This window comes from Amphiura filiformis, chromosome 16, assembly GCF_039555335.1.
Source record: "Amphiura filiformis chromosome 16, Afil_fr2py, whole genome shotgun sequence".
Classification (NCBI taxonomy): Eukaryota; Metazoa; Echinodermata; class Ophiuroidea; order Amphilepidida; family Amphiuridae; genus Amphiura; species Amphiura filiformis.
The window spans coordinates 51042772-51065038 of NC_092643.1; the positions used below are offsets into that span (position 1 = coordinate 51042772).

The 22267-nt window shown below is 34.2% G+C and overlaps 1 protein-coding gene across 6 annotated transcripts in view; it reads left to right on the top strand.

Moving 5' to 3' along the window:
• Positions 1-22267, top strand: part of LOC140136159 (uncharacterized) — a 224185-nt gene that overhangs the window by 81259 nt on the left and 120659 nt on the right. For all 6 annotated transcript variants that reach the window (XM_072157865.1, XM_072157866.1, XM_072157864.1 and 3 more), the window contains exon 2: positions 21012-21261. In XM_072157865.1, the coding sequence (XP_072013966.1) occupies positions 21154-21261 (108 nt within the window). In that variant the 5' untranslated portion in view covers positions 21012-21153. The remainder of the gene's footprint in view (positions 1-21011; positions 21262-22267) is intronic.

Sequence of the window (22267 nt, forward strand, 5' to 3'; positions counted from 1 at the left end):
TTCATGTTTTTGCTCGCTCTGTGATTATACGCCTTTTAGATCCATTTAGGCCCTATTTTTATTTTTATTATTATTATTATTATTATTATTATTATTATTATTATTACGATATGCTTTAAAAAATTATGTCAATTCATGTGACACTATTAGTAAACTCTGTATATCCCCGTTGCTATGTTTTAGCTTTATTTTTAGCATTAGGCCTACGTACATGAACTTGCCTACACAAAAACATAATCAATATTATCATACACGATAATTATGATTACTTTTAATTAACTTAATTTATGCACAAAGTGCGAATTCCGCTTTGAATGCGTCAGAAGCCTACACCTAAGCCACTTTTCTTATCTCCCCAAACTTCCATGCCGTGGTTTTTTGTGGCCTATATAAAATATATACGAGTTGGTAGGCCCTATATGCCTTTAAGGGTAGACGAGGTATTGTTGGTCGAAGCAACCTAAAAATCGATTTTCATTATCTAGATCAATATATTAGTGAAAATTAACACCTTGATGTTTTGCAAAAGTTCATTCTACAAATGGTGTACTTTGCAAACTTGCTTAATTTATTGTTGTTAATTAGTTATGTACGTTTTACAAAAGTGTTGTTGTTTCAGCCCTCTTTACAACGTAACTCAAGAACCGCAGTACCTATAAAAGTATATCTGTGATATTTTCATATTTCTACACGCTCGCTATGAATTATTGAGCAATGCAGTTTTTGCCAAAGCTCACTACCATTCGTAAGATGCTGTGAACTACCAAATCACAACAGTTTAATATAATTAATAACCTTAAGTAAGTCAACTTTGACACATATATTATGCCTTAAAAACTGAAACCTTCCTGTTGTTTTTTTAATAATTGGTATCTGAATTAAAGGTTAATTAATAAAGGCCGGACGAATAATCCATAGATCATGTAGATAGGAATAAGCTTACTTCCAAGTGACCGCAGATACTTTTAAGGCCGATGTGCAGAACATTATCGGACATTGTCATATATATTTTTTATATTGTGGGGCTTTGATATTTGGTGCTATAATAATCAGTTAGATTATTCAGATCGTGAAATATTGACAGCATTAAATTACACGTTATTATTTTATCAGTGTGCTTTTAGGCAAAGAATCTATTTAAAAATGATTAATTAAAATCACTTTCATTATGTTATCACGTTAGAAACCTGGTAATATTATCATCACACTTGGATATGATAAAAATAACACATAGCAAGTGGAAAGATTATTGACTGTGCAATCGCTGTGGCATTGCACTTAAGGTTAGCAACTATTTTAAACTGTTGCGAATGGTATTGGTAGTGAGCTTTGGCAAAAATTGCATTGATCAATTATTCATAGCGAGTGTGTAGAAGAATTCAAACTTGAGTTATGTTGTAAAGAGGGCTGAAACACATTTGCAGGTTTACTTGTTCGTATTTATGTGTATCGATGATTTGCTTAAAACCCTTTACACTTTTGTGGATGGGGCTTTTCATGTTTTAAAAGCGCTCGATAGTATGCACACGGCTAACTATCGAGTAGCCAAATGATGAACTTTGTCGCTGCTCATCCCTTTTTAAGGGATTTTTTTTATTACGGTATATGCATACATTGTAACATCATGACATGTTCATGCATACAAAGATACCTTCTGTTGTGAAAACAATTAACGCAGAGATATTAAATTAGTCTAGCCGTGATTGTAATAGGAATCACAACTAAATTTAGAATGTTTGCCATTGGAACATCGCAACATATCAACTTTGTGCGATAATCTGAGAGCAAAAGACAAATTTATACGCATAGAATCACATCATATTGACAATAGTTGAGCTGTTACTATGGTAACCGTCCTTGTATTTATCATGTTGATAGCTCATCCCTCGAGCGTATTATTGGTTGTTGTTTTTTCAATCCAAACTTTAACTTAATGATCTGCGTGCTAGCCATAGGCACGATAGGCTTCAACATAAAAAGTCCCAGTTTTGAGATATTTCCTCAAAATAACAAGAGCTATCTTAAGAACCACTGAACCAATACTAGGCTTGTCTTGTTTGTACTCATTTTAATGCATTTTTCATACTGATTCCAAATATGGTCATGGAAATTTACAATTCTAAAATTTTTGATTAAAACAAATTGAAACTTGTCGTCTTCAGTCACGAGTTAACTCGTGTATCATCTCTTCTTCCACCTCTTGTTAGATTTCATGATATACCGTTCGTCAATACTTGGATACAATCCAAGTATCACCCCAATCAAAAGTACTAATATTTAGATAAACATTATAATATCCATATCAATACATTTTGAAAGTGAAACTTTTCTTCCATGCCTTGTGAAAATGATATTGAAAGTTCAAAAAGCAAAACAATGACAATATGATCTGAGACGAGTTAATATTATATGACTGCTCTACTATATGTCACTCTCTTGCAGACGACAAGATTTAAAAAAAATCCAATTCAAAAATTTCAGAATTGTAAATTTTCATGACCATATTTGGAATCGGCATGAAAAATGCATAAAAATCAATACAAAGACGCCCAGTATTGGTGCACTGAGTGGTTCTTGAGATAGCTCTTGATATATTGAGAAAATATCTCAAAACTTGAGACTTTTTATGTTGAAGCCTATTGCTACAGAGTATTAAACTTTTATCATCATAACATTGTCAGTGAAAGTTCACAAATTGTAAACAATATTGAATGATCCTTTCATCATACTCGAATTAATTATTTCTTTAATAAAAAAAAGTCCAGTTGAAACAGTTACTTTATGGGACGTTACGAGAGCTAACAGGACTGTTCTTTTCATTACCCAGATGATGCATTGTTTCACCTGACTTGTTGCTCGTTGAGACTGCATCACTAAGAACTGGGCGATGAAAAGAAAAGACTTATTGGCTCTCGAAACGTCCTAAATTGTGAGTGTTTCAACTAGACCTGTTGTAAAGAACTCATTTAATACATGCTAAGGTCCTGATGATACCGTACATGCAAAACATGGTTACAGAGAACAGAGAAGCTCATAGATTATATTTTAGACAATTGAAATAGCTGTTGCGTGTGTCTAATGTCGCTTAAATGATGAGGCCCCTTATTAATATCTGAATGCCCAGGATCCAATTGTTGTGTTTTATTAATATGATTATGATGGTTTTAGTCATTTGGAACGGACATTTGATTATATAATTATATGTCCAGAGATAAAACAGTTTCTCAGAATCAAATTGTTTTAGTTTTATTGCATCAACTTTTTGGTGTGCTGTTCTGTTTCACTTTTTTGTTTTTGTTTTGATTTCTTCGAATCCTGAATAACACACTATCTCTAACATGCTCATCTATAAGGACACAGTTCTTTAACCTTAATTATGCTTGTACATTCATAGAATAACCTTTGAAATTTGGGTACCAAACTCATACTCCGCCACTGCAGGTCAAATTTTAGCCAGGCGTTGTTAATGCTCTGCGTGCTAGCCATTGGCATTGGCTTCAACATACTAAAGCTTAACGTTTTGAGATATTTTCTCAAAATATCAAGAGCTATCTCAAGAACCACTGAACCATATTCTTGTTTGTACTCTATTAATGAATTTTTATGCTGATTCCAAATTTGGTAGAAAAACTTTACAATTATAAAATTTTAGAATGTTTTAAAAACAATGGAAACTTGTCGTCTGCAGTCGATACCCGCATGAAGATGAGGGTTATTGAACTCTGTCATTGGAATTGAGGCTATTTTGGCTTATAGTACATAATAGGAATAAGGACGAAGTTCATTTATTTTCATGGACTTCTTGCAGAAGTACTGATTAATCCAGAAGACCTAGACCTTTTGATTTTACACAGACCCTTAATTTAATATAATACGAGGATTAGTCAGGGCATTGTTTTGTGGTTGTCTGCGCCTGCTGTCCACTTTAAGGTTTGAGATGAAGCACCCTACTTTTAATTTTTCAGGACATAATAGTATACGCATGGATTTGAACGCTACAAATACATGAGATAAGCGATGTATTGTGAAGCGTTGACCAATGGAATTGACCGTTGTTTTTGTTGAAGGAACTTACGATCCCGTTTATTGGTCAAAAATTAAAAGCAATCATTCCAGCAATTGAGCTATTAAATTCAGCTTCAATGTTCAATTAGTTTGACCCATGGGAGTTCATGACAATGACGCGAATTCATATTTAATTGCTCTCAATGATCTCATTTAAATTGTGGTGAGATATTGATGATTAAACTAAAGGTAAAACATAATGAATGTAAAGATAAGCCTGGATACGGTGAGCAATCGGAAACTATTCCGTAATAACTAAATAGACTCATCATCACAATTATTATGATCATGATTGATTGAAAAGATAGTTAACCAAAGTCTCTATCAGTCAAAATAACGATTTTCTTTTGCAATAATGCCTGGCAGCTAAAGGATAACATTAAGTAGAATATGCAAATATCGCGCGATTTTACCCTAATAAGTTCAGAATCATGCACGTATGTCTTCCCATAGTATATAGAGGTTGCGATTTCCAAACGCACGTATCGTGCGCACATACGTCTATTCAAAATCACTCTCCTGTGATTGGATTTTGAATAGATCTACGGGCGAACGATACGTACGTTTGGAAATCGTATAACCTCTCTAGTATTTTCTATATTGATTGAACAACATTATTTTTTCATCTTCATGTTTTTATTAACACAATTTTACAATTACAAAATAATTGGAATCACATATCAATGTTAATTGGAATCACAAACAAAAAAAGATGATTAGATAAGCAGCATAATACTTATAAAGTCATGCAGTTATACAAAGTAGAATTATATTCAGCACAAGGAATACACACAGTACACATGTCTAAACATAATAATTAAAAGACATCGATATCAATCAAAATCAAATGGGGATGCTGACGGAAACTATTCCGTAACAACTAAATAGACTCATCATCACAATTATTATCATCATGATTGATTGAAATGATAGTTAACCAAAGTCTCTATCAATCAAAATAACGAATTTTTTTGCAATTATGCCTGGCAGTTAAAGGATAACATTAAGTAGAATATGCAAATATCGCGTGAATTTACCGTTTTATACTCTGTTCAGAATCATGCACGTATATCTTCCCATAGTAAAGAGGTTGCGATTTCTAAACGCACGTATTATGCGCACGTACGTCTGTTCAAAATCACTCTCATGTGACGGGATTTTGAAGATCTACTGGCGTACGATACGTACGTGGAAATCGCAAGCTCTCTTGTATTTTCTATATTGATTGAACAACATTGTCAATGGGGACTGGTAATTCTCTCCACTGCAATACGCTGGCGAAGTTACGTAATTAATCGGATTAACTACCATAGCAATAGATACAAACAATTTTGAATATACCGCGCTGCACTACAAGCAGGTTGCACTCATCACCTGTCGTCATCAATCATAATAGATTGAATACAATACCGCTCTTTTCAAAGAGACTAATCTTACAGGTGCAAGTGATTAGCATTTCTTCGACATCTATGGTTCAATGCAGAGGTACCGCATGAACGTATAGTAGTGCAGCGCGATATAATCAAAAATTGTTTGTACCTATTGCTATGGTAGTTAATCCGATTATTACGTGACTTCGCCAGCGTATACATCATCGGATACTGTACTCCTTCATGTCCATAGGAGAGTATTACCAGCATCCACTGTTTATTATCATGTGAGAATCTTTTGTATTTTCTATAAAATTAACAATATTGTTACGTGAGATGCTTTACCATGTTTACTAGTACTGTAGTTGTTAAAGTTCAGGTCTATAATGGCGTGACTGCAGAGTGTCCCATATGTGATATCATGTAGGTCGTTAGTGCTTTGATAATACGGATGGATCATGGGACATCGCAACTTTTGTATTATCAAGGCACAACTTGACCTGTTTGCATTCAAATGAGTAATTTAGTAATACTTATCTACACTTATTGGGTTCACTAACTGCACTTATCAATGTCTGCTTCGTGGTGTATATTTTGTTAATTTGGAACGAAATTCAAAGTTTCATGTCGCAGCTCTTTCCAAACATTGATCAATCATTGCATTTCCTAAACGCAACAAAATATGACTCGTTAGACTATGCCATAGTCGAATTTTGATTTAAATAAAAATATGTTATTATTAATCATGATGAACGCATCCTGTTGGAGCTCAAAATTATACTGATGTGTATTATAATTAATAGTAAAATGGTCATAAAGAGTTTATATAATTAGTGACAGTAAAAGTAAGTATACTTATGTTATTGAATGCAACATATCTTGAATAATGGCTCACTTTAATACTGAACAATTCTGATTTTGGAATCTACAAGTTTATTCGCGAAGGCCGATTAAAAATTCGACTATGTACTTTGACTTTTAAGCAGAACTTTGCCTCGGGACTTCGTTCTCTAAAACACACTGTCAATCATACTTGTTTATCAATCAAATCTAACCACAAGCACTAAGGATGGTGGGAAGCTAACAAACAGAGGGAGTACGGTGACTGAACTATGTGAAAACTATGTGAAAATCTATCAATTGTGCACAAATTAATTAAATCAGAGTTTTAAGCTTAAATGCAATAGCCAGAATATGCACAATGGGCAAGTGGACTACGGAGAAGTCTAATGACTCGTAGACTCAAACACGCCTCGGTGTTAGGACATGGCTCATTCATTTAAAATAATTTTTAAAATCTGCTTACTTAAGGGCTGGGGTATGAACGTTTGGACAGTATTTATTTTGGGACATTAGAGCACATCAGACATATCGAATTGCATTCTGAATATGAAGAATGTCATTCTCATATCAAATAATTTTGATTTTTGAAATTCGCAATTTAATACACATTTTATGGCAAATCATTAAAATTGATATTTTTGATATTTAACAGTACTTGAAGTAAACTTTATAAATCTGATGATTTATACTTAAAGTGTATGTAGGTGGGATGAAAGGCCGACGATCAATTGAAAATTTTGACCTTTCGTATTGAAGATATGGATTTTTAACCCAAAACACAAAAAAAAAAATAAGGTCTTTTTGGGAAAAAATCAATATCTTCAATATGAAAGGTCAAAATTTTCAATTGACCGTCGGCTTTTCCTCCCTGCTACATACACTTTAAGAATATATCATTAGATTTATATAATTTACTTCGAGGACTGTTATATATCAAAATTTGAAAAATATCAAATTTTTATAATTTGTCATAAAATTTGTATTATATTGTGATTTTAAAAAATGAAAATTATTTGATATCAGAAAGACATGCTTCGTATTCAGAATGCAATTCGATAGGTCTGAGGTGCTCTCATGTCCCACAAAAATACTGTCGAAACGCAATAAACGCTCATTTTGGATCCCTTAATCTAATAGGAAATTTAAAAAGGACGAATTGTGTCCTATAATCTGCTAATTTAATCTAAGGACGGTTAAAATTGGCTTCATATTGTAAATGCATGCAACAAAGGCCTTGCCATTGTAAAATAGATGTCGCATACAATAGGCTATATAAACTTGTCAGAAATCAATCAATTGACTGACCAGATAAAAAAATGCGCATTGTTAAATAGGGTCAAATCAAAGCTATTTCGTCATGAAACTGATTGTTGTGAATAAAGTTCAAAACGTTCACGCGATGAGCAAATTGTCTATTGTAATAAAATGTTAAACAAGAATTACACCAAAATGACAAACTGACCTGATAAAAGTGTGCATTTGGTCATTATTGGTCACCAGTCCATTATGTTCATAGGTCAAGCTTCCTAAGCCATCAGGTTAGCCATACCAAGTGGATCCATTTTAGTGATTTATCTTTCTAGCTGATGTACGATGTAAAATTGTAAGCACTGGTATTTATGACTAATTGGTCTAAGGATGATGGCTTAGGAGGCCTGACCACAAGCCATGCTTCGAGAAACCGGCCCTATATGTTGTTAAAACACACGAAAGTGGCCAACTCAATATTCATTTAGTGACTTTGTAATGCCCGTAGGCCTAATTCGTGCACGCAATGACCCATTTGCATTAGACTTAAGTGGTGCCTTCTATAAGCAAAAAAACATCACTTAAAACGATTATATCTGACAAAATTGTGACGTCATCTTGGTCCAAAGGGAATACCAAAGGAATATGAAGAAGGAAACGGACAGGAAATATGAACTAGAACAGTTGATAAAGAAAAAGAAATTCAAATACTCTTGTTCAATTTGATACCTGTGATGACCTTGAGAATATTAAGGTATAGGGAATATGAACTAGAACCGTTGATAAAGAAATAACTTCAAATACTCACATTTTTTTCTCAATTTGATACCTGTGATGACCTTGAGAATATTATAGGTATATACGGAATATAAACTAGAACCGTTGATATTAAAAGAAATAACTGTCAATCTGATTATTGTGATGACCTTGAGAATGTTAAGGTATACATCAGTTTTCAATTTGGTGTTTTCTAGTGTTCGAACAGATGCACAAAAACATTGTGTCTTCCTTAAGAGGTAATAACTTGACACATAATAGTAGCTTCACATTAACGAGCCAGTTTTGCAGTTTTAAACTAACAATCTATAAACGGACATCAACTTGTATCCTAACTTAAAATTCAAGGTGGGCATTCTAGATAAACAACAACAACAACAACAAAATACATCGTATAATGTCCCTTCCTTATATTTATTGGATATATCGTATAGCGAGTGTGTAAATGTAGAAGAATTCAAATATCACAGATATACTTTTGTAGGTCTTGTGGTTCTTGAGTTATGTTGTAAAGAGAGCTAGAACAACAACACTTTTGTAAAACATACATAACTTAACTCATTTACAACAATAAATCAAGCAAGCTTTCAAAGTTTATTATTTGTAGCAGGAACTTTTGCAAAACTTCAAAGTGTTATTTTTTTTAAATAATATATTGATTTAGATTTTGCAAATCAATATTTTGGCTGCTTCGACCAACAATACCACGAGCTGCCCTTAATATGGTGAAAGGCGCTAAAAATGTGCTTATTCGCACATATCTTACCCGTCATGGGCGTATACACATTTATTTTACCTATAACAACACTAGCATCGGTCCATCCCAGGTGCAGTCAAGTCATTAAGTCATGCCCAGGAAATCAGAGCTTATCATGTATATGTTACTTTTACTTCTCATTGAACTTTTTTTTTATCATGATTACTATTTTGGTACATTGGAATCCATTTTATAATTAATTTAACTTTACAGGAACTGTAATGTACTTTTTTCAAATAATTACGAAGTTAGCATACTTATTCAGTTTGAATCACACTTTGACCTACTTATTTCAGGCTACTTCAGCTTTTAGTAATCATCGTACACTGCAAAAAGAGCAGAGCAATACTTAATAAACACTTGAACACTTCATAAACGTAAAACACTTGTTTGTATTAATTTATAAACACTAAAACACGTAAAAATGAAGGTGTTTGTTTGTTTTTTCTGGAAAATAAATAAAGTAAATCGACTTAAGAAACAAGCAAACAAATAAAATTGTTAAAACCTTTTGGAGGGAAAATCTTTATATCCCTGTCTATACCGTACCACAGGGGTCTTTCTTTGGGCCATTCACCATGTACTGTACTGCTTACCGGGAAATTCAAATACTATGTTTTTCAGTTAACAGTGCTAACAGATTGGAACGAAGTCCTGAAATAGCAATGCTAACTCAATCTGGTTGGAAACTGATGAAATAGAGGCCTATTCACTGTTTATATTCTCAAGGAAAGTTTGTAGGTTTTTTTTATCAGACCAATTTCATGATTGTAATGCGTCTTTGAGTCGCAAACTCTGTATTGAGTACTGACATTTCAGTCTGCTACATTTTTTAGATATAAAAACTTCGCAAAAATTAATTACATATACTATCCTTACTGACTGTGTAGACTGCTCTGCATTCCCCCTTTTTGATAAATAATTCATACCTTTCCATGCATAAAACATAACACATCCCCAGTGACTGCCCTGCCCAGAGAAAATGATAGCCGAGCTGTTGGATCAGAACAGGATTGATTTTCCCTAGTCAGAGGGATTAGGGGATGATAAATTAAAATGGTCTACTACAGTAGACTACTGACTGTGCTATACGGTAGGCATATTCTATAGGTTTTTAAAGAAATTTTAAATTCTATCAAAATGGTTATACAGTCATGATCAAGGTCATTTCTGGCAGTTTACCAAGCTTTCATTCTGATAAAACCATTAAAGAGCGGAAACCTACACTCGAAGTTATATTGTTCAAACCAAATCAAACGGAATTCCTATACATGTTATATATTCTCAGCAATCTTATTTGTTTGCAATGAAAAATAAAAATAAACATACTGACTTTTAATTTCTTATCACGCAAAGATTTGTCATCTTTTATCTCTATAGGCCTACGTAACGTACAGTGAGTAACATCAGGAACTAGCCCTACTATAGGGCCTTTTAAACACACTTTACCAGAGATCCGCTAAAACCACAGATATTGCTTAAACCCAGCATAGACAGTGACCGCTCGCACAGGGGAGCGGTCGCTGGGTTTAGCAGTTCTCTGGATTAAGCCAGGCTGTATGATATAACATGGTTATGGACCACCACGGTCTAAAGTGCCTATAGTAGGGCTATCAGGAACTGTCATATTCACGAAAACAGCTGTGAGATACTGCAATAAATGCAACAGTGATTCGCTATCAGAAAATCTGAAAATCATCAACAAATCTGATTTTTGCATGATGTAAGTTGTGTAGGTATTAGCGCCAATCCGGCTTGAAATTTGGGGGTGGGGGAACAACCGGCCAAAATTGTTAAAAAGTGGCACGTCCCCCTGCCCCCTCCCCCGCGGGATTGACGCCCATGTATGTACGTGTGCTAACATAGCCTACTCCGCAAGCACATCGTGCCCTGTAAATGTGACATAAAAAATTAGTTGAAATCCATACACCCCCTATAAGACATTACCATAGTCTCCCATACGGGGAGGAGGAGGTGCAAATGGAGTCGCCCATTCAGGTAAACTCATTTGTAATTCACACTCCCTGAAAATTGAACGTTGCTCCATTTTTAGAAATTATATTAAGAGTGCTATGGCACGCCACACCGGACGTTATGTTTTGAAACTCGGTGTTTAATGACAGGTGTGGCGTGCCATAGTATGCAACTTTAACATGTTATAAAGCTTTGGATGAAAAGGGTAAACCGGGGATGTTTGAGATTTTTATGATAGATACTAGTATATTAATAAAATCTCTTGCGTCATATATTGGTGCTTCTTCTTCCTTGTATAAACTCCTTGATCCATGATGTGTTTGTGTTTCTGAGTCTAATTAATCCTTGCATCTTAATTTTAGCTGACGTAATTGTTTCTCAAAATTTAATAAATTATCAACAGTAATTTGCAGTTAAATATTTTAGTTTATTAATCTGTAAAGCATTTTGTTTAAAACGTATTCAAACAGTTTTTTTCCGCAGGAAAATATGAACATGAAGAACAATAAAAGCAACAAATTGTCTAGAAAGACCTTGGCATTATTAAATTTGTGTGATCAAATAAAACAATAGCAAGTTGTTTTTTTGTATGCAAATGATCGGTAAATCGCGCAGCTTCCAATATGTAATATGATTGGAGAACACTTGTAAATTAACAAAAATGTATAACTTACGCATTATAGCTTTAAAACAGTGGGGCATGTCTTCCACTTGCTCCCCCCCCCCAAAAAAAAACAAAACAAAACAACAACAACAACAAACAAACAAACAACTAAAGGTGACATTTGTATTTACCGGGCCAATTTTTACACCAGGGGGTTGGGTTGAAATTTTCTTGTTGGGAGATTGGTTTTTGGGGGTGTGGACCCGGGGTGGGGTTGAATTTTCCCGGGGAATTTTCTTTGAGGGGTTGAGTTAGCAAACGACATAGACTGACATATCCCAGCTTGGTCTTGTTAATTAGCTAGGCCTATAATAAATGGATCCTACAAGCCAGGTGACAAGATAACGGGGATGAATCATTAGGTATAGTTACAAAGGAAAACATGCATCCTTTACGTATTGACGGTGTGTCAATGTAAACAAGGGATAACTAAGAAAATGAGATAGAAAATTGCAACTCATCATCATCATTTTGCTTTGCATAAAAATTAATAAAAAAGTATAGAAAGTTGCCAGTTGAAAATATCTCCGGGGGGCCAAAGTATGAATTTCAATTGGAATTAGCGCATAAACCAACTCTATTTGAAAGCCATAAGGTGGAACTACACCCCTTGATAAATTTGTGACTATTTTTGCATTTTTCTCAAAAAATAATAACACACTGGTAACAAAAGTTATGTATATTATAGGGGCAAGGAATCTATAGTTACTACACTGGAATTTCAGTGACTCAAGACAAGCGGTATGTTATTTATGATAAGAAAAGAGGTACCGCTAGAATGTACCCCATTTCTTAAGGGGTGGGGTATGAACGTTTGGACAGTATTTATTTTGGGACATTAGAGCACATCAGACATCGAATTGCATTCTGAATACGAAGAATGTCATTCTGATATCAAATAATTTTGATTTTTTGAAATTCGCAATTTAATACACATTTTATGGCAAATCATTAAAATTGATATTTTGATATTTAACAGTACTTGAAGTGGAACGTCTTGTATTTAACAGATGCATGTCATATTTAGATCACCATCGCATTTTATATAAACGTCAGTATGGTTTTAGAAAAAACCACAGCACATATATGGCAGTGATTGACTTGGTTAACAAAATTACTGAAGCTGTTGACAATGACAATTTTACAGCAGGTGTGTTTTAGATTTATCAAAAGCATTTGATACTATAGACCATACAATATTGCTTGATAAACTCTATCACTATGGTTTTAGAGGTATTACACACAGATGGTTTGAAGATTATTTGAGTAATAGAAAACAATATGTTTATTATAATGGTGTTCCATCTCAACAGCAAAATCTTACGTGCGGTGTGCCTCAAGGTTCAATACTGGGTCCACTGCTTTTCATTATTTACGTTAATGATATTCACTTAATTACTGAGTCACTTGATGTGATCTCATTTGCTGATGACACCAACTTATTTTACTCTCACAATCAGTTTAATGTTATTGAGGAGGTCTTCAACAAAGAGCTTATTAATGTGAATAGATGGTTCCAGGTAAATAAACTATCTGTCAATGCTAAAAAAACCAATTATATGTTACTCGGTACCAAGAAGAACACAAAACCCGAGTACAATTTGCAATTGTTTCTTGACTCTGACAGGCACTCAAGAACACCGCTTGAAAAAGTGCCAAGCACTAAGTTTCTAGGTCTTCAAATTGACCAGAATATCACTTGGAAAGAACATATTGATAATATTGTAAAAACATGTTCAAGAAATGTCGGTATAATTAATAAATTAAAAAACTTCCTCCCACATGAGGCGTTATATACATTGTATTGCTCTTTGATATTACCGTATATCAATTATGGTATCTTAGCTTGGGGATGTGCATGTTCATCATACATAAATGATCTTTTAAAATTCAAAGAGGGCACTTCGTATTATAAGTGCAAGTGATTATAGAAGTAGCACTAATCCCTTACTGATTAGGTATAATACTTTAAGTGTCAGGGATATGTATACATTTGAACTTGGTTTATTTATGTATAAACATGATAATGGACTTTTACCCAGTGTTTTTGATGATTTATTTGTAAAACAGTCTAAGATCCATGATTTAAATACCAGATATAAAGATCGTCTGAGGCTTCCATTTATCAAAAGAGCTTTCTGTGAAAAATCTATTAAATATGCAGCTACTAAGTTATGGAATAATGTTGATAACAGCATCAAAAGCTCATCATCGATTAATCAATTCCGCCATGTATTTAAAAACATCTTATGCAAAGTTACTATTAATTCCTATTGAACCTGATTTATATGACTACATTGGATATTTATATTTTATATTACTTATTGTTGTGCATTTTCTTATTTACTATTGTTTACCGTTATTTTTCATGTATTTAGGTTAATTCATATCAAGATATGACAGCTTACTGTTGCTTCTTCATTGAAATGACAATCTGCTGCCATGTCAAATGATGAATTAACCAATCAAGGGATCACAGCCTTTCAGGCCTCTTCATGGCCTTTCCTGTGATTCCTTCACTCTCACTTGTATTATGATTTTGTATGTATCCTATGTATTTTGCTATTTGATGAGTGAAAAAAATAAATGAATGAATGAATGAATGAATGAATGAAAACTTTATAAATCTGATGATTTATACTTAAAGTGTATGTAGGTGGGATGAAATGCCGACGATCAATTGAAAATTTTGACCTTTCGTATTGAAGATATGGATTTTTTTTTTTCAAAACACCAAAAAAATTAGGTCTTTTTGGGAAAAAAATCCATATCTTCAATATGAAAGGTCAAAATTTCAATTGACCGTCGGCTTTTCCTCCCTGCTACATACACTTTAAGAATATATCATTAGATTTATATAATTTACTTCGAGGACTGTTATATATCAAAAATTTGAAAAATATCAAATTTTTATAATTTGTCATAAAATTTGTATTATATTGTGATTTTCAAAAATGAAAATTATTTGATATCAGAAAGACATGCTCCGTATTCAGAATGCAATTCGATAGGTCTGAGGTGCTCTCATGTCCCACAAAAAATACTGTCGAAACGCAATAAACGCTCATTTTAGATCCCTTAACATAATGAACCACTTGTCTTGAATCACTGAAATTTCAATGAAGTAATTGGATTCCTTGCCCCTATAATATACATAACTTTTGTTACCATGCAGTGTGTAGTTATTTTTTGAGAAAAATGCAAAATTAGTCACAAAATTTATCAAGGGGTGTAGTACTGTATTCCTATTTTGTAACTATGCATTTTGTCTGATTTTGACATCATCTGTATTATCAAATGTTACCGGAAACGTCGTGTTTTCCGTCTGGAACTGCATTTGAATGTGTGATAGGAAAATCTATGATGATTTTGGAACGGTAAATTTGTGTGTCTACTATGAATGATTTGATAAATATCAGTGAATAGGATAGTAATATTAGTGTCTTTTTGTTTCTTTTGCTTTGTTCTGTTTTTTATTTTTACGAGAGCGCAAATAAGCCCAATCGCCATTGTAACTTGTGGTTTTTGAGAGCAGTTTTGGGACACTTTGACCTCTGACATATCGGGGAAATTGCCGTAATTATTATTAATTGATTTATTTTTGTCATAATGTTATCATTAAATATATTTAAATAATTAATTATTTATTAAATAATGATGTTTTATGGGTTTGTTTTCAATCTTATAAAACATTTTAGACTATTTTGTACGCAAAAAAACAAATTTTCTTAATTTTTCCAATAGGTCAGAGGGCAAATTGTCCCAAAACTGCAAAAACTGTCCCACAATGCATTGCAAACTTCCAATGCCAATTTGGCTTATTAAAACTTGCAGCATGTCATTAAAAAAATTATGCATCTTTACACATCTTAGACAGATACACAGATCTTTGATTAAAATAGTCATGATGGTTCAAACACCCTTTTGAGAAATTAATATGTAGAACTTGATTTATGTTAGAGTTCGGTTTGAGTTAGTTTTGGCAAGATTCTGTTAAGTCCTCCTCTAACAAGACAAACTATTCAAATTTGATTTTTTGGGGGGTCAAAAAGCCTTCATAAATACGAGGTTCTTTGATAAAATAAGGTTCTAAACTATTCTGAGAGGGTTTTATCTGAGACTGAGAGGTTTCTTTAAAGAACTTAAAAGAGTTCTGTAAATATGAAATGGTTCTTTCGCGTTCTTCAGATAAATAAAAAGGGTTCTTTTGCGCTATAAGAACCATTTTGAAAGAAGCCTCCATATGGAGAAACAAAAAGGGCCCTAAGTCGATAAGCCTATGTTGATATTGAAACGGGTTAGTATAGTGGTCTTCTCACTCGCTTCTCGCCACTGCGGCCCGGGTTCAATTCCCTGCGTTAATTGCCACATGTGAGTTTGGATACCGATCCATGCTCGTCCTCAAGAAAACGACAAGGAAGAATACGTCTGATCAATTTTACATTAGTGCTTGTCGTCATGCTGTGGTCAAGCTTGATCAGCAGGGACCAAGTCTGGACTGTCTCTCATCTTATCTTATCGCCAAGTCAATTTCATGCTTGAATTTAGTTCAGGAAAGGCAGTCCAGATTTGCCATGTCAACTTCGAGGATATTTTTGAGTTGGCCGTGGCCTTAAATGAATAGCCAACATATGGCTATTCCAGTTGAAATCCATATCCCCTATGGAAGACATGACCTTAATTTCTCACACAGGGAGTGTGGATTTTAAATGGAGTTACCTGAATGGGTGGCTCCATTTGAAATTCACACTCCCTGTATGGGAGATTAAGGGCATGTCGTACATAGAGGGAGTATGGATTCCAACTGGAATAGCCCATTATTGGCACGTGATTCAAATCGTTCTTGTGCAAAAGGAAGAAAACAAAATTGACGATTCGTGACGGTTTTCTTTTCATGGTCAAAAATCGGAATGAATCATGTACTCTCTTGTTGGATTAAAGTCCAACCGGAAAGAAGGATCAAATGTTGTAATTCTGAAGATATTTTGTCGACCATGAAAAACGAAGCAGCAACCGATGGATAAAATAGTGGGTTTGTTTACAAAATTATCTTTGATAATGATTCAATAAATGAACCAAAATGCTTCTTGGAGCCTAGATATACAGTAAGCCAAAAAATTAAGGTACCAGTTATGTTCACCTCCTGTATATCCTAAACAAAGACAGATATGTCATAATTGGAACCTTCAGCCAATAGTTTCATCTATCAGCTCGAATTTAAGACCTCATTCGTTGCAATTGTTCAAGAAATAAAGACACGGCGATCCCCAAACCCAAGGAAGATACCAATGTAAAAGTTGCAGTTTCCTTCATTGCAGGCTCTATTGATTTGTACACAAAGCGTTCGTGAACAAGAGAACTAGCGCCACGCTTCCATTGATTAGCACGTTAAACTAGCATCGTGCTTTCACTGATTAGAACACAAAAGTGCAACTTTTGATTTCGTTTCTTCATTAGGTTTTAGATCACCGTTTCGTTAATTCTCAACCAATTTCAACAAATAAGGTCTTAAATCCGAGCTAAAGAGTACAGGTATTGACTGCTTGTTTTAATTTTGACATATTTGTCTTGATTTGGGATATACAGGGTTGAACACAACTGGTACCTTAATTCTTTGGCTTACTGTAGTACCGGTACTTATCATGCTTATTAATGTAAAATAGTCAGGGAAACAATGTAATCCCGTAGGATTTTAATGATTAGAAGATCCCACCCCTCTGAATATGTTAATTATAGGTACCAAAGTACAAAATATCATGCCATTTACGCCTTTTCAGTTTGTATATAGGCCCTATTTTGAAACAAATAATACAATTGCGTATTTTTATTCTATAAATCACTGCAAATATAGGGCTCTGTTAGGACGATAGGTCATTCCTTCTTAGAGTCTTGTGTATTTTAATTCCAAACTTCTAGAAATAATCCCTAACCAAGTTAACCTATTTACATGATGACTAAAACTATTATATCAGCTCTACTCTGATAAGCAATATTTTAGTCATAAAAATCCAGGGGGCGCCTGACTGAGATACCGATTGAATGAATGTAAATATTTATAATTTAACGGCCATGATACTTTAGTATGACTGTGAACTGTTATATTTTAATTAGTATTCCATCAATGATTAATTTAGTTAAGAATCACCATAGGTCTACATGCAGATTGTATATAAATGACAAATTTCTACATTTATCAATACAGCAGCAGACAACGTACATAATAAATCACTCTTATAGAAAAAAGGGGGAGCTAAGTTAAGTAGAACCTAAAAAAGGTTCGCCAGCTGTCCTTTTTGTATAACATTCAATGGTCCTACAAAGAACTAAAAGGGTTCTGAAAAGGCCGAAAAGAACCGTTTTAGACGCGGACCTATAAGGGTTCTATAGAGTATTGAAATAAAATCATTCAATTATCAAGAACCCTTTTGGTTCTATATACATACAAGACAACCTTAATCTTGAAGAACCTTTAAGGAACCCTTTAGCCAAGAAAATGGTTTTGTAGAACCAAAAACGGTTCACACTGCTTTTCACTTTTCCTAACTTTGCAATGAGTCCTTGAATTAATGAATTAGAAAGTTCCTGGGCCTATTTAAATCTTTCAGGTTCTATATAGAACTTTTCAAGGTTCTTTATAGAACCTTAGCATTGCTTGGTGTGTTATATATACGGGACAACAAAAAAGTTCCAAGTTGCACCTTTAAGTGTTACAGATAGTGCCTTCTAGCCCTAAACCCTCGAAATATTGCTTAAAAGGGTGTCAGAGGGCCGCTCAGAACAAATTGCACAACAAAGATTGGACCAATATATAATATATTTAAAATTACTCCTTATTTGCTTAGCGTAAGCAATTATTCTCTTTTTCAATACATTTGTGTTTTGATAATTAATGTTAACAGTACCAAAAACATAAATTAAAAAAAATATGACTTTTTTTTTTATTGTAGGCGCTATCTTTTTACGTTATTAGTTTTACCGATATGTTCCAGGTTAAATTGTGGGAACGGTGTTGCGGACAGAGAAGGTATAGTTACACTTCCCACAATGCATCATTCTTTTCTCAGTTTCAGTTTTCTGTGCTTTGTGGGCTATACAATTCAACATAAAAATGGGTGCACATCTTGTCGATGCTGGGTGCTGATACTGGCAACCCGGGACTGGCAACCCCTGTTTAGCCAATCGTTTCTCAACAAGAAAAATGCATGTTTTGCATGAAGCACGTGCAGAGATATAGAGTGTCTTTTGATTGCATAATGTGTAGGCCTACCATGTTGCAAAGGATTATGGGAAGGGTGAGATATCTTCTTTGGATCGGATATAGGGTATTAATATTCATGTTAGATTCGTCAGTCTTTGGGCTAACTAAACACACACGTTTCTATGAAGGACTCGTTGCTGAGTGTTCTTATTTACGATGATCACTGTATGACGAATTATTACTAACTTGGGCTTAAACTTGGTGATGATATCACATTGAACACCGTGCACCGGATGTTAATACCAAACATTTTTTTTGGAAAGTTTTTGAAATTTCTTCTATCATGTCAGATCATGCGAAATAGTAAGAAAACGTTAACATTATTTTGATAGATTGGCCTATACTTAGAGAGACTATCAACAGTATTATTTCCAGAATATTAAAATCTGAACATTTAAAATAAAAGACATATGAGCGCTTTTATTCTGCTTTTGTTGGGAATTTTAGTTTAGGACCTGAATTTAAGACTTAGTCATTATTTTAAACAATCTACTTCAGTCAAGTTGAATCTTTATATAAGTACAAGCGAACCTTCATGATGGCGGCGTTTTGTTGATAGTGGATAGTTTTAGATACGGTACGATTTCATGACATGAAGTTTTTGTTTGTTTGTTTGTTTATTTGTTTGTTTGTTGGTTGGTTGGTTTTAAACGGTCGCTCCGTGTGGAGACACGCTTGGGTCCTGATGGGACCAGGCTCAAACAAAATGCTCAAACCAGGCTAAAAAGCATATTATAAGCATGCTGGCCTGTATGGAAAGAGAAGTGAGAAACAGAGTACGGTGCGTGTTCTGTAATTGTTTATTCTGAAATCATATGAAACATCATTTACAAGATCCAACAAAGATCTCTATTCGCTGCCATATCTAAAAATGTGACTCGATCTGCTCTATAAAGAAGGCATTTTTGAAAATTGGATTACTATAATTAGGCCTATAGACTATGCCATAGTCGAATTATGATAAAATTATGTTATTATTATTATAATCATGATGAACGCATTCCGTTGAACTCAAAATTATACTGATGTTTATTAAGCATGTTAAAATTAAAGTGTTCAATTGTAAAATGGTCATAAAGAGTTTATATAATTAGATGATTCAATAGTGACATTAAAGTTATCGAATGCAACATAGGGCCTATCTTGCATAATTATTACAATGGCTCACTTCAATACTAAACAATTCTGATTTATTTATTGATCGCGAAAGCCCGAGTAGAGCTAACAAACAGAGGGAGTATGGTGACTGAAAATATCAGATGTGAAAATCTATCAATTGCACACAAATTAATACAAATCAGCGTTTTATGCTTAAATGTAATAGCCAGTGTATGCAAAATGGGCAAGTGGACCACGGAGAAGTCTACTATCATGACTATTATTACCTTTAATATACTAATATTGCCACATTTCTTAAACGTAAGGAGTTGCGTATTCTTATTCTCATCAAAGAAAAACCCCGGGAGAAAAACCAGGAAGTTTGTGTCCGGTGTCCCAAAAATCGCAAAAGTGTTGTCGAAATATTTTCAGAAACAACTGGGGGGAATTCCCTAAGAAAAAAGTGAATTAGCGCCCACTATTGGTTCAGACTGAGGCGGTCGGCTTTTGTGTCCATTTTAATACAGTCGCTCTGCAAGTGTAAGAGATGCGTCAACTTGCCGTGTCAATCATAATTCTTAGGCGATATCAAAATATTACTAGGTTCTCAAAAGGAAGACTTAATTTGGCTGTCTAGCTAGACCAGCGATATGCAGCCGCGGGAAGGGCTTTTCTTCTTTATACACTGCAAGCGTCATTTTCTATCCTTTCCTTGAGACCTGGAAAACGATGTAAAAATTTGATGATTATCAGCATTTCAAGGAACCATATAGTGGAAATGATATTTTCGTTATTTTTATATAAAACAAGTGCTGAAATAGTGTGTTGAAACGATGATTTGCTACGTCGCAGCGATCAGCTGAAATCCACCTGTAGCGCTGGCTTTCAAAGCTTTATAACTGTTGGTGATTCAAGTAAAATTACTGATTTTCCGTTTATTTCTTGGGACCATTCCAGAACGAGTTCCAAATGGTGACCCGTGGAGGAAAGATGGCTCAACGGTACCAGCTGAGCACAGATGAGCAAATATGGGTGATGATACAGGTGAAACAGGGTCTGATGACCATGGAAGAAGCCTTGGAATATGTAAGACAACAACATGACAAAGCAGGATTACCCGCAGTGTTGGTCCCAAAACACCCCAGCCTCGCCCCATGCAAGCAGAAGGAGTCAGTCACAGGCCAGCTTGGTTAGTGCTGGGAGTCAGGTAAGCTTAAAATTTGGCCCACACCAAAATAATGGAAAATATTGTCTCTTGGAGAAGGGGAGGAATGAATATAGACTCTAATAAAAGGCGGGGAAATGTAGTCTTGAATATTGAATGAAAATAATTATGTGATGAATATGTGCACCCTCTATCTTATATGCAAAGTTGGGAAAATAAAATTTGGTGAAATTATATGAAAAACCCACTTTATATGAAAAACATGGGAGTCTTTCTCTGGGGTCTTTCTTCAGATGTGAAGTAATAATAATTACAAATTCAAATTATCTTAAATTCCTACATTCATGTTATCAGGGTACCATTATTTTAGCAAAAATATATCTAAAATGAGTGGGTGATATCAATAGTCTACTGACAATAACTGACACCCAGTTTTATAGCAAGTATTTCAGGGACCATGAGTGGGTGTAGGTATAAACTTTGTCTGGGCTAAAGTTGTTGGCAACATATCATAGGGATGGCTCAAAAGGTTATGATTCACTAAAGTTTTGCCATGTTTTATGAAGGGAAATATTGGATTAAAATAGCACTACCCAAATATATCAAAGTTTTAAGAGATCGAACAAGATCAGAAAAAATGACCATTTGTAAATTTACAAAAAGAAGGAATCAATTATTACGAGTTCGGTCGAAGTTGTGACATTGATTGAAATTTGTAAGTCTTGAGGTTTGGAAATAAGTAGCGATTAAGTAGAAAAGGGATTACTACCATTTTGAAGTATACAGGGACATACCACCCAATTGGTCTGTTTTTCACAACTAAATCCCTAGACATGGGGTAGGTTTTTCACAGAAAATCCTTAGACAATGGTTCCATGTTTTGAAAAATTGTCAAATCAAGGAAAGCACAGGAAAATGGACAGCTTTAATACTCAAATTGGCTAAATTGAAGATAATTGTGGCCCAAAACAGCCCAAAAGGAAGATATGTCACTGCAAATCGCACAATTAGGGCCCTAATTGAAGTATTCTACCCATACCATTACCAA